Source organism: Necator americanus, chromosome V, assembly GCF_031761385.1.
Source record: "Necator americanus strain Aroian chromosome V, whole genome shotgun sequence".
Lineage (NCBI taxonomy): Eukaryota > Metazoa > Nematoda > Chromadorea > Rhabditida > Ancylostomatidae > Necator > Necator americanus.
This window is the reverse complement of record NC_087375.1, coordinates 36,986,628-37,008,968: the sequence shown is the minus strand read 5'-3', so window position 1 is coordinate 37,008,968 and position 22,341 is coordinate 36,986,628. Positions and strand designations below refer to the sequence as shown.

The 22,341-nt window shown below is 38.5% G+C and overlaps 4 protein-coding genes across 7 annotated transcripts; 2 read left to right on the top strand and 2 right to left on the bottom strand.

Annotated features, from left to right (window-relative positions):
• Nucleotides 1-1,205: 1,205 nt before the first annotated feature.
• Nucleotides 1,206-3,228, top strand: RB195_016327 (uncharacterized protein; the record flags this gene model as incomplete). Its single annotated transcript, XM_064207431.1, has 4 exons — nucleotides 1,206-1,253; nucleotides 1,322-1,525; nucleotides 2,677-2,838; nucleotides 3,223-3,228. 4 exons carry the CDS (start codon nucleotides 1,206-1,208, stop codon nucleotides 3,226-3,228), a joined length of 420 nt encoding a protein of 139 aa, XP_064063312.1.
• Nucleotides 3,229-4,646: 1,418 nt separating this feature from the next.
• On the bottom strand, nucleotides 4,647-7,434 carry RB195_016326 (uncharacterized protein; the record flags this gene model as incomplete). Of its 2 annotated transcripts, none has more annotated exons than XM_064207429.1 (4): nucleotides 4,647-4,882; nucleotides 5,655-5,785; nucleotides 7,081-7,148; nucleotides 7,327-7,434. In XM_064207429.1, the coding sequence occupies 4 exons, from the start codon at nucleotides 7,432-7,434 to the stop codon at nucleotides 4,647-4,649; spliced, it is 543 nt and encodes a 180-aa protein (XP_064063310.1). The 2 variants fall into 2 exon arrangements, with proteins under 2 accessions (XP_064063310.1, XP_064063311.1); XM_064207430.1 differs by having other exon boundaries at nucleotides 7,348-7,434.
• Nucleotides 7,435-7,464: 30 nt separating this feature from the next.
• On the bottom strand, nucleotides 7,465-12,934 carry RB195_016325 (uncharacterized protein; the record flags this gene model as incomplete). 2 transcript variants are annotated; one of them, XM_064207428.1, is made up of 6 exons in its annotated part: nucleotides 7,465-7,505; nucleotides 7,789-7,831; nucleotides 9,311-9,496; nucleotides 9,563-9,716; nucleotides 9,787-9,867; nucleotides 12,714-12,934. In XM_064207428.1, the coding sequence occupies 6 exons, from the start codon at nucleotides 12,932-12,934 to the stop codon at nucleotides 7,465-7,467; spliced, it is 726 nt and encodes a 241-aa protein (XP_064063308.1). The 2 variants fall into 2 exon arrangements, with proteins under 2 accessions (XP_064063308.1, XP_064063309.1); XM_064207427.1 differs by lacking the exons at nucleotides 7,465-7,505; nucleotides 7,789-7,831 and having other exon boundaries at nucleotides 9,272-9,496.
• Nucleotides 12,935-20,615: 7,681 nt separating this feature from the next.
• On the top strand, nucleotides 20,616-21,077 carry RB195_016324 (uncharacterized protein; the record flags this gene model as incomplete). 2 transcript variants are annotated; one of them, XM_064207425.1, is made up of 1 exon in its annotated part: nucleotides 20,616-21,077. In XM_064207425.1, the coding sequence occupies one exon, from the start codon at nucleotides 20,616-20,618 to the stop codon at nucleotides 21,075-21,077; it is 462 nt and encodes a 153-aa protein (XP_064063306.1). The 2 variants fall into 2 exon arrangements, with proteins under 2 accessions (XP_064063306.1, XP_064063307.1); XM_064207426.1 differs by having other exon boundaries at nucleotides 20,676-21,077.
• Nucleotides 21,078-22,341: the final 1,264 nt, after the last annotated feature.

Sequence of the window (22,341 nt, the reverse complement as noted above, 5' to 3'; positions counted from 1 at the left end):
TCTGTTACATTCACATAAAATTACAGGGGTTTCCATTCCAGACAGAAACGTGGATGCAGATGAAAAACAGAGGGATTATAAGCAAATCGTGCAAATTTCACTAATTAACTGAATTTGTCTTCGTAGATACTATCATACATATTTAAAAAAAGAAAAAGAAAAAGAAAAAAAGAAAAAAAGAGCTTTGCTAAAGGGAAGAGACAACCGCCAAAAAGTAATTTTACACTGAGATCCTGTCCGTTACGTGTGAAAAACAAAGATCAGGATTATTCGGGTCAGGACGACCTGAATCTCGGTGCAATTGCGCCAGATTGCGTTCTGCGTTCAAAACGACACATTGCAACAGATGGGAACAACATGGGACTCTCCATTCATCGTTGTAGCTCTAGTGAAATCAGCGAGGGTCCCACCTCGATCTCAATAGCTCGTTTTCGTCTCACCGCACCCCTTCGAACGGAGCCGCTTACGCAACTGTTTCCAACGCTACGTCGTTTTGAACCCATTTTGAAACACTGTATTTCGAATAAGGTTTTGGCATCACTGGCTTTGTCAAAGCTTGGTGAGTCGGAAAAATCCTGGCGAATCCTCTCAAACGCTTCATCCGGTACAAATCAGTCCTTTAACTTGGATCGCACTAAAGAGCGTAAGCAATTTTGGTTTTTACTTCATATAAGTCGTCTTTTAAAGCGCGGGTGTAGCGCAGTTGGTAAGAGGTTCAGATGGCGCTCTGGATCCATGGTTTGAAGCCGACCTTATGCCGACAAAGCCTCTCATTCCACCCGAAATCTCCACCGCGCCGCTTTCAGCGGAGCCACCCACGCAACTGCACGAAACTCCACGTACTTTTGATCAGACTGTAAATCTGTGCCGTTTAAATACTATTACACCGAAATTTTCGGCTCTTTATTTGTTTTCTTTCTTTTTTTCGTTCGTCACTACATACTTATTATGTCATTCGGTAAAATAAAGCAAAAAAATGCCGTATTGTAGTTATATTATCGTTTATGATTCCTCTTTTTTTCTCGAATTCCTGTAATTTCACATCCGAATCAATCATTAAAGACGTATTTCAGCATTTCGCAAACATTACGTGCTGTTATTATTTTGATTTTCTTATGGAAATCGTGTGAAGAAACGATTAATGTCTTTATGGTCGTACATATAGCAGTCTAAACGTTAAACAACGCGGTAGAACCATACACAATATGAGACTGATTGTATTTGGATTGCTACTCTTGTTCATTGTTCTGGAGGTACGTACGTTTCAATAAAAATTATTCTAAAATTTTTCAAACACTTAGAGGAATTGAGGGGAATTTAGACCGAGGGAACGCTTCAAAATGGTGGCCTCTTTGGTCGTCGTGTGAAGCGTGGGCAACAACGAATCGACGAATCTTTTGGAATCGGTTCCGATACTGTGATTAAACAAATACAAACAGTGGATGAACCGCAAGTGATCACAAAAACAATTCAAACAGTGCAAGAAAGTCCCATGATCACCAAATTTGTATACAACATGGACGATGTAAGTTTTTATTTTTTTTTAGACATCTTCTCACAAATTTTTAAGAATCATACAAAAAATACGAATTATTAACACAATAGTTGTTATTTCTTTTACTTGTACGAGAAAATAATAAGGGATGCACCAAAGAAAAGTGTGAAATGCATCCAGAAAAAAAGAAAAATGGAAATCTACCCGAAAAATATCTGTCTATCGGACGCTGAACTTATATACGATTGGGACAGAACACTGGGAAAAGTATCTGTTAACGACAGCATTAACACGAAATTAACGATGTTATGATCTTTTCGCGAAAATATAGGTTTAAGGCTGTAGATTACAAATATGTGGGTTTTTATGTTCAATTATCTATAATCATCGCCAAAAACGGCGTGAGAAACGGGCTTTCTGTACGAATTCCGATCAGCAGCCGATCCATTGATTTTAATTGAATGTGCTGCTGAGGAAATCTTATTGGTAATCGTCCTCTTACTCGTAGACGCGACGCGTGTTACTGGAGTGGTGCGCAATAAAGTGCGACGTAGGAAAATTCGTACAGGAAAAAATCGTTTTCCATGTCATTTTCTTGGACGATAAGGGAGAATTGAGCGTAAACACGCGCGTACTCGTCACGTGACTATCCCAACTCATATCCTTTCCTATTCATGGAAAGATCTCAACACAGTCGATAAGGCAGTAGGCTATTAAAAAGAGAAATTAAAAATCAATATAAATTGTGCGATATCAGCGTCATCCATGAGCATCAGCAAATAAGTAAAGCTAAAATTTTTTCTAACAAAAAAAAGGAAAAAAAGGAAGAAAGTTTTATCTTGAAAAGATAAGTCCAATAGGGGGCGGTATAGCGCAGTCGATAAGAGCTTCCGTTGTCCGTTGGCAATCGATCGGAGGTTCGAATCCGCCCTAGCATGTTTTGCTTCTGCGGAAGCATTAACTAAGGATTAATCAATATCAGTTCCTTGGACCGTTTATCGCACGCACCTGAAATAAGCTGGTCTCTCACTATGCTAAACATTTCCCCTATTTTATCATTTTTTCCAGATTATACGGAAAATTCGTGGTTAATTATTTCATTTCCGCCAATTTTATCATTTTTATCATTTTTCCCAGATTATATGAGTAGTGGTTAATTATTTGTGTTTCCTTATTTACAGGGTATGCCCGACATCAGCGGCTTGAATATACCGGGGAGTGTTAGAGTGGTACAAGGGGAACCGATTGTACATAAATACACCATGGGAAGTGGAAAAGGACGTCATCATCGTCGTGGATTCCGTCATGGATCTCAGCATAGGCGCTTCAAGAGATCTATTCAGGTGAACGACGTAGTGGGGATGGAATCGCCAGTGTTCGGCGTAGTAGTACTTTTACGGGACCCTCTTTGAAATCGACAATATTTCAATAATTTAGCGGTGGGCCGGGGAAGGAGCAACAAATATTTGTGCAAGAAATTTTCATATTTATAACATTGGTTTGACATCGTTCAAGACGATGACAATAATATTTATCTAAAAGAAATTTCTTATAACTTTACCAGTTAATTATTAGCGAGTGGATTTAGAATCATGGATGGCTCCGCCCACAGCCAAATTACTGACATAATCGTTTTTTCCGCTTACTTTTGGGCAGAGTGGTTCAAAGTTTTTTTCCTCATTTATTACTACAAAAAAAACCAAAGAAAAAGCTGAGAAAAATTTCAGAACTAAGTCATCCAGGAGCCGTTCCAATAGCGACGGATCGCACTGAACGCCAACAGCATTCAGTTTATAGATTCTTCGAGAATAAATACGTCAAATATCGGATAGTGATTCCTGAACATCTTTATCATAGTGTCGTGTGCTGCTTCACAACAGCTTCGACCGCAATTCCAAGGTCAGCGGTGATCCAAAATATGAACTTTTTTTTAAAGTTATGAAGAGTGCTGTACTAATTTATGCTGCTGCAGAAAAAAAAAGCAATAGTATTGTACCACTGCTAGAAAACCTAATTATGTCAAGGTATTCGAGCTAAAGAGCCCGTATTTTTATCATATTTTTATTTGTTTATTATTTTTTTAATGTATTTTTACCAAACTTCGGCGCTGTTGTACGATCAAAAAACATGGAAAAATCCCCTCCCCCTTCCTTTCCTCCCCACCCCTCTCTAATTAAAGATATCTGTTCAAAAATAGGAATGAAGTGAAAATAATTGAATAAGGATGCTGACTTTACGATAAATGCACTTTTTTTATTCTGTTGGAATTTTTTGGCAAATTTCGAAAAATGTTGTAAGCGAATTCTCGTGGGTTACTACTCCGAGTCGAATGATGTTGCTTAGTGGATACCGTTCCGAATTTCCGCAGACTTCTTCTACTTTAGGGGATCCAAGAAAACTACAGGAGAAAATTAAGGAGACTATTACTCACAGGTCAGACTGACAGACCAAGCGTGGAGGTGATGAGGTTTCACATGGAGGAGAATCACAACGATCTGTTGTTTTCAATGTTCGACTACGTAAAATTAAAAATTGCATGGGAGTAGAATTATATCTGATGATTTGGGAACACGAACGCGGGAGGACTGCACCATTCCTGGATAATCACCCTTAGGATAGTTCCTTAACACAAAAATCGACCGAGAGTCGACTGTATGAATCTAGTTTACAGTATAAACCCATCCTTTTAATGAACAAGGCGCCCGTTCACCTTAAATACCACTGTTCTTCCGTGGGAAAATTCACATTCAAGAATTTCTCCGCGTTATCCAAAAAAAAATTATTAAGAAAACATTCCCTTAAGTAGAACAAATCACAAATTTCTGACAATCTTTACTGCTTCGATAACAATACATATAACAATAAAATAAGACATTGGGCCCAATAAAATCCTCTTAGCATGTCGTTCTGGAATTGTCTTGTCGCAACCGCTGGTTATCCATGAACACGATCGAAATAGCAACGACAACTAGCGTTCTTGATTTAATTTCAAGTACATAGAAGACAAGGAAATCAACTTCAGATCAAATACGCCCACTATCCAGAAAGCAGGAGGCATTTATAGTCACCGGGCAGATTATTTGCGCCTCTTTTTTCTTTGTGTATTAGATGGGGGCAGGAAAAAAAAAGCAGTAAAAATTCGATCTCCAGCCTATTGTTTGGACGCTGATACTCTCTTCTTGAAGAGTTGAGATGCTACAGTGACCATCCTTTTCTGGGGAATAACATCTCCCGAGTTCCAATGTGATTGTAATGCTTCAAATATTCGCGTGTAGTTCATCGCCATATTCCGATCGACAGCGTAACGAATTTGATTTTGTACATCTTTCCGGTTGTACCATAGCACTAACGGCAGTGCAAGTGCATATAAATATACCACGTTGAAAACTGAAAATAGTAAAATAACGGAAATAATATTTCTGCTAAAAATTAAAAAAAAGAGTGAAATAACGGAAGCTGTTTCTACTTCTGAAAAAAAAACCACCATAACTCAACAATATGACAACAATAAAAGTTGCTGATATCGTAATCATCCAATGCAAACACTAATATTTATATTAATTTATTATTAATTTATTATTTGATTTATTTATGTTAATATTTATATGCAGCCAAACGACTGCGCTCTAAATCAAACCATTTATAAAAGATAAAACGTGTGTAGTCGGGCACTGGTGTATTGCCGAACACGCGTCGCGGTCCCTCAGGCAAACATAAGTCCCACTAGATATAGGCACAAGTGCAAAAAAAAGAACAGAAATATTTTAATCAGGTTTTCGTGGAAACACGGTTTTTTCCTTCTCGATTGACCTGTCAAAATTCCACATAGAAATTATTCACACGTGTGTTTGCGTAACTTTTCCACACAAGGAATTGACTCGATTGTGTTAGGGCAAAAAAAAAGCATAGATGGAAAAATTTCGAGACCGTCGGATTCCTAATAATCTTTAGTATTTAAAAAAAATAAACAATTAGACAGTATTACGAATACTAGATGGTTCTTTTACAGGAGAGATACTTGTAGGATTCAGGGCTTATTTGAGCCTAACTTAAAGTTGGCCAATTGTAATCGAAACAAGAAAGAACCTGATGCGGCGAACAAAAAATAAGGTGATAAAACTTTTCCAGAAGAAAAAGTAAAAAAAATAAAAATACGTACCTTCTATCAGAGCATAATAAACCGGCTTCGAGAACGCTTCATTGTTAAAAATAACAATGCTCAAGGCGATTAAATATGTTGCATTGAATGTTCCGTTCGTGTACACGTACACTTTCAGCGTTCGTATGGTCCTGAACAGAGCTTTCATTGTCGTCACATCAAATTCATAATGAAAAAAAAAACGAAAAAGAAAAAGAAAAATTAACGAAAGTATTTTATTCATAAGTTCTCTAAACTATTTCCAAAAAAAAGAAGTTGCTATGGGAAAAGTGCAAGGAACAAGAGCACCCCGGAACTGATAGAGCCAGAGAGGAAGAGATTGGAAGAGAAAAAGAAGGGAGGAAAGAAGCGAGGAAGGGAAGAATGAATGAACGAATGGATGGATGAAAGAGAAAAAGAAGAAAGACATTGAACTTAAAATTAAATTAAAATAACTGGGAAAGAGAGTGCAAATCAGCGGAAGGAAGAATACAGCACGTTAGCAAAAAATTCAGTTAAAGGCATCAGCCCACGAATCTGAGGTGATACGGATTTCAGGTGGAGTATTCGTACACGGGATTGTAGATTATGGAAAGGGGGTGATTCCGCTCATTTCTTCCTAATAAAAAACGGCCCGGAAGATACGGCTTCGGGCATTCCGGCGCGCTACTTTCTACAACGAGTCCGATTGGAGCGCGCCAGCCGTGTGCACACACCGCATCTTCGTTTTTTACGGCAATTAGGAAGAAATGGACGGAATCACCCCCTCTCCATGATCTACTATCCTGCATACGAATATTCCACCTGAAATCCGTACCGCCTCAGATTCGTGGGGTGATGCCTTTAAGAGCGATTGCTAGTTCATTAAATTTTCATTTAAACGAATTTTTTTTTAAATAAATAAGATTAGCTGACAAAGCATAAAAGTATAAAGTGTCTGTCGTTAATCAATACGCTTAGGATCCGCCATTACGATCACTTCAATTCAGAATCATTTGAGGTTCACGAACGTGTCAACGAACGAACAGGCTTGGTTGGCGGAACCGGGGCGGATTCGAACCTTCGATAGCACAGACCCAATGGAACCTCTTACCCACTGCGCCACACCCGCTCTAATGATATTACTCCAAAAATTTATAAAGTAATTCACCCTCTAAATAGTTAATATCTTTGGTGTATGGCTTACATTCCACATCTGTACTGTAACCGCCTGTTTTGCCTAAGACACTCTCCAAGATTAGCTTATACATTTGTAAAATTTGCTCTCATGAGCCACATACGGAAATTTTTAAAATTCACGCATTTGTAAACACTGAACTACTATCGTGTACTGTTATGCTATTTTACCACAACAATGAATATTCATTGATTTCTGGAAAAAAAAACGAAATATCCAGATTTCCTTTTGTATATAGATAATTCTGAAAAAAACGATGAGAAAACAAACCATAGATTTTCCTCAATTTGGTATCTTCTCGATAAAGTGTCACAACATATAGCGGCGAGCGAATAACGCTGAAATATGATAACTTAATGACTCAGTTATTTACTAAACATTTAAAACTATCATTTTTGGTTGCATCCCTGTAAAAACTATGTTAGTACTACACCCAATAGACCTCATTAAGAAGTTAGGGTGAAATCAGATGCAAAGCAGATATAGATCTGTGGAAATTACAAGGAAGAACTCTACTCCGAGAATTTCCTCACATACTGCCTCTAAGATTTCCACTATCACGCACAATAAGGAGTCCAAGGATCCTGATTTGACCGTCTCTGAAATGCTCCGCCCATGGACCATTGAAGGGGATTTTGAACCGTTGCCCTGGTTCTATTTGTCCGCTTCCTTTCCAGAAAGCGGATACAGATTATCTGGAAAAGGAGACCAGAAGTAGCAAGCAAGGAATGGCAAAAGGGACTGGAGTTCGATGTTGCTGAAGCGGTGGACAAAAAAAGACGACTAAACGTATTCATACAATTATTCTTAAGTTTTTAAAATCCTAATGAAGCAATGAAATTAAAATCCCAACTAGAAATCCAAGACTCTAGACTGAACTAGAACAAAAATCGTACATTTGCAAGAATACTGATTTCCCACGTTTTGTGGGCGACTACTATTTACTTCAATACCTATAAACTCGGACAAAAAATTCACCTTTTGAAGGATTTGCCTGTGGGATTATCGAAAACCCAAGCACCTATGATTTCCATGGTCAACTCCTTCAATAACTCCATAACCTATTCGCGAAACTATCCAGCTTGGTCTGTAGGAGCAGTGGAAAAAACAGTGGCGCAAAGACATGAAATTTCTGGATCGGGGAAAAGAATGGACTTCTATCAGCTGTAACGAAGATTCAAAAAGAAACTTCATACAAAAATTCAGACGTAAAAAAGTCACTCAGACAGAAGTTAGAGGTAGGAAATTCCGCATAACTGCTGTTCAGGAAGCGTTTAGGCCTTGTTTGCTTCGATTTCCCGTCGCTACGCAGCGAAATTCGTTGCCTGCCTATCATGTAGATCAAATCAGATCGGACCAGATCAAGATAGATCAAGATAGATGAATGGCGCCCTGTTGCCTACTGATTTACCTTTGACAAATTCGATTGTAACTTTATGTTACTGTTAAAATTGGAAACGTTATGTCCCATCCACAGTATCTTCAAAATAATCCTCCTAATTTTCCCTATTTTCTCGATTTTTGTTTTTCTTTAACAATGATCCTAAAATTATTTGGGATAGTTTAATCTTTTCAGTGATTAATAATAGGTAACCTGTAAGATATCTACTTTCAAATAGCTTGGACACCAGTACTAGCCGAGATCTTCATCACGAATACAGGATCTAAACTCTCTTTAATGTATTTTTTTACTGTTTGTGTTTTTGTTTTATAGCTGTTTTACAGTGTTTTTTTTAAACATTTTGGGCCTGCATAGGTCTAACGACAAAAATAAATTCTAAAAAACAGACGGCTACTAAGTTGTTTTGTTTATTTTCAGATGTTTTTACCCTTTCCACTGCTATTTATCAAAACATTTAAATTTCTGACGTCTTGCCACTGCAGTGCCAGTGAAATTAATTTCATGTCATTATTAAATTGGCACAATACAAAAATTAATACATTGCTTCTGGCAATCGTAAGAATTTTAAAATATGAAAACCGAACACCGTATGCACTGCCATTGCCCTTTAAGAGTGGTTTAATGGTGCAATTTAAGGATGTTGTTAACAAAACCTCAGAATATACACTTCAGTTTTTTTCCCCTTTTGCGCCCCTTTTTCGGCCGTTTTTTACGGAAATAGCAAACCTACTCAAATCGTACGACTGAAACTGTCCACTCGATGAGGGTTATTTCACAAAAGAAGATTAGATCCTGAGAGTTATTTCCAAGAAATTAAGTCAGATCAAGATCCATAGAGATCCGCATTTACAATATAAGTTTTTGGAGTATTTCTTTCCTCAGATTACTGTCTTCGCTGGGATCGTTGTGATAACAAGGATAACACACAAGATATGGTACTACAGCGAAACGGATCGAGCTCCAAAACCACTGTCCTCAATGCTCTGTGCTGATTTGTCGCTTCCTCAAATGCTCCGCCCACAAAACGAGAACAACAACGCTCAGGAATGAAATCGAACACTAGTTTCTATCGAAATGCACGAGAATAAATGTGCTCACCCTATTTTTTTTACTGGCCACCTCAAAAATGATCACAGACAAGAGTTGCATTCCAAGAAGAAAACTGAATGGATAGATTGTCCACATAAAATTCGACGTTGATGTGGTTTGACAGTACAAGAGCGGGCTATTGTCAAGTTTTGTAGGTGCATATATAACACTAAGAAGAGAACTGCTCAATAAAACCTTAATAAAACATCATTATAGCCCTATTCGAATTTTTTATGACAAAAAAAAACCCAGAAAATTCACCTGCATTAGCAACAAAAAATAGCCAACATTTCGAAAACTTCCTTCGTAATTACGAAAATATAATGTAGCGATTAATCGTTCAAGCGATACGAATATAGCTGAACAATTCGATGAAATCAGGCCGATATTATACGATAGGCGGAGAAAGAAACATCTAAAAAATTAAGATCTAATAATTTTGTAATCTACCTAGAGGTCCCATTTCCGAAAAAAAAGCGACTTACTGAATTTTTGTATGCAGCACATCACAACCACTTTTAAATGGCATCAGGAAAACAATAAGATCCATTGTGTGCAAAACGGACCTGTATCATAGAATGTTATAGGATTTTCTCTGATTTCAGAAAATTCGAAATGGGCGGAGCTTATGCATTGAATTGACCAATCATATCGCAACGCAAATTTTTATTGGGGTCGCAAACGAATTGCGTTGCACCAAATCGCGCAGGCGAATCACCACAATCGGGGCGATTTAGAATTTTTGCTGTCGAGGCTTCAGCGAGTAAATATGAGCAGTAGATGCAAGGATATTTCAAAATTAAATCATTTTTTTCAAAAATAGCTCATGCATACTCGTTCGCTCACATCGCGCGAGCTGCACACAGTAAATAAAAACGTGGGATTTGGTGATCCTCCTGAGATAATACGCAGAAAGACCTCTCAGCAGAGATGTCACATACCCAAGCGATTCGTAAATTAACGAAGGAGAAATAGAGATAACGGTCGAATTCTTTGGCACGTTCTGTACGTTTTGTGGATTCTTTAGAGACACCACCCCAAGAATCTGACATGGTGTGGACTTCCTAGGGCCAAAGACTATACGGGGACGTAGATTGCAAAAACGGGTGGGATCTCGCTCATCTCTCCTTGCATCACTGTAAACACACGGCTTCTGACTGCGGTTCCTTATGACGTTCTCTATTGCAACGCGCCACTCTTGCGTCCCGCCCCCGTCTGCGGTTCGTCGAAAATCCATTCGGACGCCTCGATGGGCAATTCATTTCGTTTGACGAATCGCAGGCGAGGGCGGGATCCACCCCTGTATTCATAATCTACTACCCGATGTAGGTATTGTCCAACGAAAATCCATAACATGCCTGAACCACCTTCGACTGGTAGTTGATGAAAATCCATATCATACCACATTGGGGTGATGCCCTCAAGTAGAGTAACGGGATTTGCTGAAAAGAGCCCTGGAGATGATATGAAGCACGGGAGAAGATCGCGCTAATCCTCGAAAATTTCCGGAAGAGATTCGATGCTTGCGTTGAAGCTAAAGGCAGCTATTTTGAATTTGATGTATGAGATCTTACGTAAAATTTTGTGACTATTGTATAGAAAAAAAAACTTCGTATTTCGATTGATTGGTGCAAAGTTGTCGGTAGTCTCTTGGGTCCCAGTTCAAGTAGACCACCCTGTATTTTAATGAGTATATTCCCGGACCTCCGCGTTGACCCAACCGTAACCTCAACTCTGGCCATATTTATTCATAAAGGGTTCTGTTCAAAGCACGGACGGATTGGATGTATAAGAAAGTTCTTATCGTGTAAATATTTAGGTGTTTTTGAAGATCCTGTAGATCCACAAAAACCTCCAAAACCTGATCCTGGCTAGCTTAACATTCAGCAAAACTAGTAGCAATCCACTTTCGCTAATCCAAGCAGCCGTACTTGATTTTATTTAATTGCAGCGCTCATGTTTTCTACTTTGCAGCAGTGTTAAGGGAATTGAACCGGCGGCAACAGCCACAACAAATATACCAATCAAAAATTATGGGAGAAATGAGTCAGTTATAATTTGCGCTAGCAGAAATAAATATTTTAATGTAATGTGGAATACATTCTTAGATAAATGACTATATTTCATGTCAACCGTCCCATTTCTTTTTTTCAAAATCTTAATTAAAAAAAGAACAACAAATATGTAGTAGGCAGAATTATGTATAAATACAATCGCTGTAGTCTTACCACGAAATCATGTGTTATTACAATCTAAAATTCCTCTCTTTTTGAAACCTCGGAAACGTGAATCCGAATTAATGTTTTCTTGATTTTTTCTTAAATTTCTCCTCTTCCTTTCATGATCTTTCCTAACGAGATTTTGATTTTTATCAATGGTCTGTTTCGATAACTTCGACTTTATGGAATGAAACCTGAAAAAATAACAAAATTAATTGCTTTTCTTTCGGTCTCATTAGTTAAGGATACTGAACGCTGTGTAAATCTGTAAAAATTGGATTCCTTGTGTGGTGGATTTAGAGCTACATCAAGCCTCGGCAAAGAAAAAGGTTGAGATTGTCGAAGCATCAGGGCATGGATAAACCAGCGAGGTCACCGAAACCTCGTTGGCACAATAAGAAAACATAAAGGTGTTATTATAATTTATACTATTATTTTATATTATTGCTACAGTCTGTCGCAGAGGAAAATGGGAAAGAATCCTTTTTTTCACAAAACTTTATTTCCTCAAAAATTTTAGAACATTAAAAAGAGAAATTATATGTACGCCAAAAGAAGTACAAGCTTTCGCTAGTCTACAAAAAAGAAATCTGTAGACCCTGCTGTAGACCTCACAGACCTCGCCGAATATGTTCAGCCGAGTGAGCGCAACGCGTCCGCGACGCACACAATTTCTCTGTTTGACACACACACTCGGTCTTCTCTCCGCCCTGTCGCGGTAGGAGTTTCGCTCCAATAAGTTGGTTGGACATATTTGATATGAATCAAAAACTCTATGATTCGCATAATGAACCCCGACCAGAGCGAAAATACCAGGAAAAAATTTTCAAAGAAAGATAAAATAAAAAATACTACAAAAACAGAGCGTAGCCATGAAAGCAATATAGTAAGGTCAAAACGACATGAATCACGAGTGTAGTTGCGGTGCATTTGTGTACGCGCTCGAAACGGCGGCGCGTTGGAGACAGCAGTTGGGACCGAGTTGGGACCGTCGCAAATTGCAGCGATGGGTAGTCCCAGCATGGACGCTTCACCACGTTCCTAGCCGCTACGCTGCACCGAAGCTGCTCGCAAGAATCCGCGTACGCAATTCTGTATGTGGTTCATGTCGTTTTGATCCTACTACAGATTGTTGTAGTGACAGGAGGAGGAAACATAAAAAACCAAGGATTGAGAACTGGGATTTTCCTCACCTGCCGATCACGTGGACCAATAACCAGGCGATATGGAAGCATACAAGTAGTCTTGTGTTGTAGTGCATTAACTTCATCTTCCATACTCGTACAAGCCAATATGAGAGCAGTGGAACGGCGGCGATACAGCACACATCGCACACCATCAACGCGGACAACAGAACTGGTGATCTGGCCATTGAAGCCATCACGTCACACAGTTCCGAACTTGGAGTCGTCATCTATGAAACCACCATAGAAAAATGTGAAAAAAACAAGGTAAAAAAGAAATACGGTAGAAGGAAATTCATGGATAAAGAAGAACTCAGAATTTGAGTCAAGGTGAGCTAGGAAACCATAGAGTCTAAAAGAAAACTAGCGCAATTCGTTGGTGCTTGGAGTTTGTTTTTTCAAAAAGTTTTTTTTTTGTGTCTGGAAGCATTTCGCTATTGTTTTCAAGTTTCTCAACGAAAGTGAAGAGAAAGCAGTAGGCTACAGATACGAAAAACGAGACGATAACCGCTTGGAGATAAATTATCCATAAAGATCGCTATTTTCTATCCGCCACGCAAAATATACATTTATAAACTTTGAAACTTCTTTTTTTCAACCTTCGACGCAACAACATTTATTCAGAAAACTAATTTTCAACTAATCTTATGATATTTATAATGTTTATTAGGTTATAGAACAGCTTTTTTTTTTGGTTTCAAATAATTTAATGAGGAGACAACAAGCAAATTATTCACATTTCACCTAGATCTTTAACTAACGACCTGCACAGAAATTCCTTGCATACAACTGCTTATTACGTCGCACGTGATATGTAATTAATTTTGACAAATAAGTAGTTCATTTCTTCACATTATCTCGAAAGCAATCAAAAAATTCCGTAGCAGTTTTTTTTCACTGGAACTGGTATGGAACGTACACGGATTGAGGAGAAGCGATGAGGTAGACCGAAAGGAAAATACACCTGTAAAGCTGCACACAATCGCACCACCACTGAGAAAAAAAGGGGCGTACCATGGAAAACGTGTGCTTTTTATATTTAATGGCTTACTCAGACAATAAATTTTAGATATTCTCATAAATAACCTGAACAAATCCCATAGTTTTTAAGTGAGGGAAAAAAAAGAGTCGCAACAATATTATATTTGGACGTAGAGAAGTTTTTAGGTCAAATTTATGCGGAAAAAAAATAAATTCTCATTTGCTGGCTAGAGAAATGTGTTTTACTTCTACAGTAATTCTCGTCACTCGGTCCCAGTGAACATTATTATTCTGGGGCCTTTTCATATTATTGTAAAAGTTATCTACTCTTTCTATTTTTTCTCACTAACAATATTTTTTATTATGTATTGCAGTAAAATAAATGAGATTTTGTGTCCGTGCAAAGAAATTTCAAATTAGAACATCAAATAAAAACTCCAAGTCATAACGAATTTAATTATATGGTCATTTATAAGTAATAAACATGATAAAATAAGAATAGTAATGGAGTAGAATAGTAAATTTGGGTTATCATTTTAAGTTCTTGAGACGAGATTCTAAAAATTCCCTCACGTACAATAAAACGAACCGCTTAGCAACCGATAAAAACCTGTACACAGCGCAATTTTTCTAAAAAAAAAACAATAATTCCTCGAAAATTTAGGATGGAAATTCGATAATTTCTTCATAAGCAAGAGCAAGACAAGATGAATCAGTATCTCAATTACTATCTAATCTTGTTCCGATATAAAATTAGTAAATTGTTGTAATTACGGATACACTAACACTAAGTGAAAGATCAAATGATCATATGCGAAATGCTTAATGAATTTCTTAAGGATTTCTAACGTATACAATTCTATCCAGGCTCGTAAGACTTGATGAATATTGCGAATATTTGCACTATTTATGAGAACTAGCAATGGGAAACCTTTTACCGCCCCGCACCTGTGCTGCATAAAAATTATTAATCAAGTACAAAAGAACGACAAGAATGTAATTTTTCGCCTTTTTTTTCTTGGAATTTCTAACAGGTGTTGTACTTTTCTACTAGTCAAATTTGAAAGAAATTCAAAGCAAAATCATGTGATCCATATTTGAGAGAGAGATAGAGATTGAATAGTCATTTATAAGTGATAAACATGGTAAAATAAGAATAGTAATGGAGTAGAATAGTGAAAAATTATTACAGGTACAAGATGATGTGGAGGGGAATTAGTCGTTTTCAGTCCTACCCCTCATTCCAAAAGTGTGTGGCTTTTTTTCTTTTTTCATTTCATATGAAGCAGAGCTTGAGCAATAAATAATTTAATTAAATGTCCTTGGACAAAAGTTACACAGTCCGTATTCGATGCATACGAAAGCAGAAAACAAGATTAGAGCTTGATTGAAGAAGTTTTTTTCTTGATCCAGCCAAAGAAAAATACCAAATGAAAAAAAAGAAAAGGAGAATGTTGATTTCATATTAAAATGAAGGTGAATGAAATTGGTGAAATAATATCAGAAAAAAGAAAAGCAGCATAGAAAGCTAATTGGACAGTGAGTTAAATTTAACAAGAATCCAGACAATACCAGCAATCAGCTCTTCTATCCAAGATTTTGATTCGTTGAGAGGGAGAATTTGCCTCATTTTTACACTATTAAATTCCTTTTAACCAACTTTTGTTGGGGAAAAAAACGAAGAACAAAAAAAAAGACTTGAACGTATAATTAGTATCTTTAATTATAAGATACCGAGCTATGTACATATCAGGAACATGATTGTGGATTTATTTACGCAATTCCATGTAATGCATGGGAATTAGTAGTTTAAACGCGATAATTTCAGTTGCTATGCTGAACTAGCCGTCCATGAAAATATCGTTGTATTAGAGCAATTTTTTTTATTTTTTAAATTTTATTTTTATTTTTTAGCAGCAAAGCACTTTTCTAACCGAGATATACAGAAAGCTCATAACTTCCCATTGTAGGCACGTAATAATTGGGATCTCTTCATTATTTCCCATTATTTTGTTAACGGCACGAAGATCATATGCATTAAGATGTGTCGGAAAAGGCTAATAATGCAAAAACGTCACAAAAAAATTCCCCAGAGTATTATTTACCTCTGATAAATAGCACAGTGCATTTCTGGGGATGTTTATTTATTTATTTATTATGCTCAAAAGCTTGCCCAGAGTAAGGGATATAGCGATTTTTAGAGTTTTTCCATATGAAAATACATATAGAAAATCAAACATTTGTGGAATTTTCTTAGCACAACTGTATAATACATCCTTTCCTAACTATTTCTGAGAAAATGTGCGGTTTTCTGGATGAAATTCCCGATCCGAAAGTTTATCTCAAGGAGGAGACGTTGTCGATCTAGAAATTCAAAGAAATTCTGACAACTTTTATGGAAGGGAAAATCGGGCAAAGAGATTTCTGAGGGGACCAGAAGGTTCTACGAGGTTATTTTTTGCAGTAATGATCTCTGGATTGTGCTTTGCACATCGTAAAACCAAAAAGCGATTCTCTAACGATGAGTCATTAAGAAATGAGCAGGTTTTCCGCTCTTTCCACCATTTCCTTCTTATTTCTTTTGTTTATTATTCATTTCTCAGCGAATCCAAGCATAAATTCATTTTTAATGAATGAAAACATGATTTTCAGAAGGATCAACGTGTCTCACAGCCGGTGACCATATTCCAATAGTTATTTAAGGTTCAGGAATGAGCTTAGGGTCAGGCAACTCGTTCTCCTTAGCCTTGGGCATCCGTCATTTCTAAGGACTTCCGTTTCAATAGCGAACCTCGCTACCTCTTGGTTCTTTCACACGGATCTACCCTGCTATAAGGTTCGTCCCGCTTCTGAAACATTTTTCCCAGAGTAGAAGAACAGAATCGGCAATGTTTTATTCGCATATTTTCTTTCTTAGAAAATCTCGTCGATGATACAGGAAGACGACCACAGAAAAAGTACGGCTACAGCAATGTTGTTCTACATGTTTTTTTTTCTAATTGCAGTAAATACTAATGGTTTTAAGCGTTCATTTATGTTATTTATTATATATTATTATATAGCGTTTATTTATATTATTATATTTATTATATAGCGTTTATTTATTTATTTTCTTATGGAGCGATCCATTTTCACCAAGTACCTCTACCTGTCAGTGAAAAACCAAAAATAGGAATATTTACTTACCAAAGCTTTGTTTATACCAAAGGTAAACAATTTTTAAATGAAGAGAACACACATGCGGCAATGACATCTAATGGTACGTCGTCCACATCACATGATTTTTTTTATGACAGTGTAATTTTTCGGGAGACGTACATATTTTTTATGTTAATTGTTTGTAGTAGGCGTTGGAACAGGTGAAACTAAGGAACCATGCGATGAATTCATTCAGTTTGCTGCCCACACCCTCTCCAGACTATTGTTTACAGTTCAACAACAGTTTCTCATTGTTGTTTAGGTGATATTGCACCTGTCCTTGTGTTTTCACATGAAATCAACGCTTGGAAAGATTATCGTTACTCATTACTGTTAAGATTATTCGGATTATATTTGAGGATGTTCTTAATACCTCGTGTTGAGTATAATTTCAAAATGTTAAATAAAATTTAAGTGAAGGGATTATTGGTCGCCTGCTCCTATGCGAAAAATAAGAAGGTGATGAAGGTGATCGGAGGATGTCAGGTTCAGTCATTCATCCATGGTTAAAGGCATCACCCCAGGAATCTGGAGTGGTTGTGGTTTCAGGTGGGTTATACCCACACGGGGTCATAGATTGTGGGGGAGGAGAGTGATTCCGTCCATTTTCCCCTAACTGCCATAAAGAAACGGCCCATAAGATACGGCTTCAAGCGTTCCGGAGCGCTATTTTTCACAGCGAGTTCGATTGGAGCGCCCCAGCCTTGTGTGAAGAAATGGACGAAATCACCACCTTCCCACACAATCTACGACCCCGTATAGGCATAACCCACCTGAAACCCGTACCCTATCCCAAATTCGTGGGGTGATGTCTTTAAGCTAGTATACAGATCGTATTCTACAGGTCGACCGTGACCAAAATCCTGGAATCAAATGAATGAAAGGTGTGATCGAAGCAGTTTTGAGTCACCTTCAACCAATAGACCCAATCCTTACCGTTCTTGGATGACGCGAACAACTCTGAGATCGCTTTGGACTCATAGAACTAGAGCCCAGTGAAACATCCCTTCGTTTTTACACCTCGACAAAGTAGCATTATGGAGTCTGCTGGATTACGATAAAGGTCTGGAGCAGCAGTGTCAGGTTCGAGGAATATGCGGGATTCATTAACAAAGGTGCTCCTTTAAGTTTTCTCGGAAAAGTATCAAATAAAAAGGATAATAAAGCACGGCATTAATCAACCCCTATTGGGGAAGTGCCTGAAAACGCCTGAAAACACAGTGTTTGTAGCTTTCCACGGGTAGTTCCGTCACCTACAACAACTAAATTAAAATTCGATCTGAAAACACAATTTTTAATGCAGATCAAGTTCTCGCCTTTAATATTCCATTGGCGCTAAACAATGCGAATATATCCGAATAGTCTAGCAATGATTGTCTCTTAAAAATATTTTAAGAGATCCTGAAATCAAGGTTTTTTTTTCTTCCATGTTCCGCGAAGGTCAACACGAGGATCAGCCTGGATTTTTCCAGTAATTTCCTCGAAAAGCGTTCCGTCTCGTCTCTTAACTGGACAAGAGCCATTGAATAACACTTCCATACGATCGGAACGACACGAAAAAGATGTACTGGTGCCCGTTCCAGCTCGTAAATCCAAGATCAACAATAGAAGAGATGATAATCAGTAGAAGAATATGCAACAATTACCTAATATATACAGAAGTGATTGCCTGGAATATTTTGAGGCTTTTGAGGCTGTGCACGTCCCATTCAACTTCTTCTCTCTTCTTTCCAAGCCTTGATGTCGTTCCAAGTACATCGCACTAGAGCCTCAAACAGGTAAACGAGCTGACCAGTTTCACGGACAACGGGGCTGGTGACTCAGCGTGTCCTTGTGGATTGTCACCCAAGGCGAGTGAGATCTACACACATGCAGTATCCTAAAGTATCGATGCCAGGATAGTGTTAAGAAACTGCATGTGGAACAATCTTGTAGCTCAAAGAGTGAGACGAATTCTTGACGGAAATTCATCGTTGAATAAGAAAAATGAGTAATTATCTGATTTTATGCCGTTGGTAACACTCTGTGCTACAAGATTGTTCCACAGTTCCTTAACACTATCAAGACATCAGTACTATAGGATACTGCACAGTGGGTAGATCTCATTCGCCTTGGGTGAAAATCTGTAAGAAAGCGGTTGTTTACCAGCCCCGCTAGTCGGTAAGACTGGTTAGCTTGTTTTCCTTCTGAAGTTTTTCCGTAGTGTACTTAGAACGACATCGAGTCCTGGCAAAGAGAGGACTTGAATGGGATACGGATAGCACCTGGGAGACGTGTTTGTCGAAACGTCACGTAAATGACAAAGTTTCAGCAAAAACCTCGTTGAATACAAGAATACATAGATACATTTTACAATGCTTATGTTTTAAGAAGGAACGGCTTCAAGAATTTCTTTTAATTTAGGAAAAACAAAATCAAAAATGAAAGAGGAAATAAAAAAGTAATCAGAGAATTAAAGAACAATAGCATCTGTCAAATTAAAAGAACACATATGAAAAAAAGTTCAACGTTTATGGTGATAAATTTAAAAAAAAATGAAGGTGTAGATGTCGATTTGGAATCTCGTGACAAAAAATATGCAGCTCGAAATATGCTGCTTATTCAAGCCTATTATCCAACAATGCTAATTACAAATCAAAAAAGTGTGCGTCAAACCAATTTGACAATTTTTTTTTGAAAAAAATGAGGTCCATGAAGCCTCTAATATCACTTTATTCTTGGCTGGCCGCACTTCACGAGATCCGCCAATGCGCCATCCTCTGACCAGGCAACGAGCCACATAATTGATTAAAGGCACCATGGCACGAATCTGACATGGTAAGGGAATCCGCGAAAAAACCTAGAGAGGGCTTCAGATCGCGGAAGGAGAAGTGGTTCCACTCACCTCACCCTGATCGAAGTAAAAAAAAACGGTGTGGAAGACCCCATTTCGTACGACGATTTCAGTTGCAGCGGGACACCCTTGCGCACGTGCCGCATCCGCGAGCGAGCGGTCGAGAATCGGTGGTGTCTCCTCACCAGCCTATGCAAAGCTAAGCCGGCATGCGATGGTTAGCTTAGCGCAAGCTTCTCCGGATTGTGGTAATTGTGATCGGGACCTGCGCACACCTAGGAAGCTGCTAGGAGATCGAGAGTCCGTGTGGCTCGCAACTCTATTTAACAAGATCGCTGCAGAAGGGCGGACTCCAGACGTTTGCCAAACTTCCGTGACCGTGCCTATCTAGAAAGGGAAAGGAGACATTGCTGACCGCACTTCGAACAGGCTTATACGACTGCTGTGCCATATGATAAAGGTTTTTGAACGTGTCCAGGAAGCTCGTCCGAGGAAGATTGTCAGTGTTTCACTCAACCAGTGCGGCTTTGTGAAGGACTTCAGCACCATAAATGCTATCCATGCTGTCCGTATCCTCCTGGAGAAACATTGAGGGAAGAACAGCAGTGTGCATCTTGCTTTTCTCGATCTCGGGAAAGCTTTCGACCGTGTCCCACATGAGCTTTTATGGATGTCCATGAGGCCGCGTAGGGTACCAGAAGAATATATGTGGCCGAAGCTGCTTTATGCGAAGCCTACAAACGTTGTGCGGTGTGCTGCTGGAAAAAGCAGGCCATTCGCTGTACAAGTAGGGGTTCATCAGAGTTCATCACTTTCACCCCTGTTGTTCATACTGTGCATGGACACGATAACGAATGAAATCCAGAAGCAACACCCGTGGACTATACTCTTTGCCGACGATGTCATGCTCGCGTAGGAGTCTCGAGATGACTTTCTCGAGAAACCTTCAACGGGCCTCAATGTATCAAAAACTGAGTACATGGGAGTGCGGACCAAGGATAGAGGATAGTTCAACTTGTGCCGATGGCACCGAATTAAACAAGTTGGACTGTTTCAAGTACCTTGGATCCAAAGTGACTTCCACAGACGACATTGATCAAGAAGGTCGGGCACTTATTAATGTAGCATGGATGAAATGGAAAATGGCAACAGGCATACTGTGCGACAAGAAAGTCCCTGTTCGACTGAAGTCGAAGATCTGCAGGACGGTTGTGTTGCCCTTTACGGATGCAAGTGCTGGCGGACGACGAAAACCTTGGAAAGAGTGTTGCACGCGGATGTTGAGGTTGACGATAGGTGCTAAAAGACAACGTATCAAACGACACTGTACGCTTCATCTTCGGCGTCGTCCCGATAACTGAGAAGATGAAGGAGGCACGACTAAGATGATTTGGTCACGTCTTGCGGCGAGGAAAATTCTATTGCGAAATAGCTCTGAAGCTCGACGTTTCATTCGTGAGGCCGTGCGGGAGGCCAAAGATTTGCTGGTTAGACCGTGTGAAGCTGGATATGATAGATGTGCATTTGTGTACGGCTGATGCAATGGATAGAACCAAATGGAAGACAAGAAGCAGAAAGGCAGCCCCTGCGACAACGTGGGACAAACTCTAGGGAGAAGAAGAAGATTTCGGGTGCTCCGTTTTGTGTTTCAGTCCCCTTTGTCGAAGATTTTTGAAAAATTCCCAGGCTTAGCAACGATCCCTTATTTTAGTTTCATTACTATGTAACCTTAAAATCCTTTACCATCTGTTACGTTCCTTCTTTTGACAAAGGAATTCCACCTATCCGATTAAACCGCTTATATTAATGAAGTCCTCAAGACTCTCACTAATTCGCCCCCGCTTTAACGTTGATTGCTCTTTGAGACATTCCAGTTCCTCCTTATCAAAATTTAATTTTTGCAATTATCACACCACACGCAGTTACCTGCATGACAACCATAAATAAAACCGCAACCACCTCACCACAGGCGTAGACTTTGCAGTGACTACCGCCGTCAATACCTATCCAATAAATGGAGCATAGGCTCAACTTAGCACCCCAAGGATACAATTTTTCAATTCTGAAACCAATAGTTGTGATTAGTTATAATTTTGTGAGATATTTCAGTGCCTAAAAGGAAGTGTAGGGATTTTTTCGGATCGTGTATATTCTATAATTCGGGTGAAAGCAAGTATGGAATTTTTTTCTCCTATATATGCCCCAGGCGAAATCGCCAAACATAAAAAAAGAGAATATGCTTACTGTGGTGGTGGACGTATTGCTATAGAAAAACTAATATTAAGTTAATTCTTCCATTAGCAATGGAAAAAATTGCAAGAGCATTAAAAAACAAATTTCCAGAAATCTAAAAAATTATGGTAAGCCCAAAATTTACTCTCTGTACCTACTTATTCAGTAGCTAACGGGAGATGAAAATTCAGATGAAACAGCTAAATAGTACTGCATCCTGCACTCACAGAAAATATTTACGTTTAAAGGGTTAAAAATTTACACATTCCTGGAAGAAGAAGAAAAATATTATACCGCAAGAACCGATATGAATGAAATGAAATGAGCGGAGACGCATGACAGCAGGCGGGAAACGTTGCGAACAAAGAATTTGATCTGCGATAAATCGAAAAG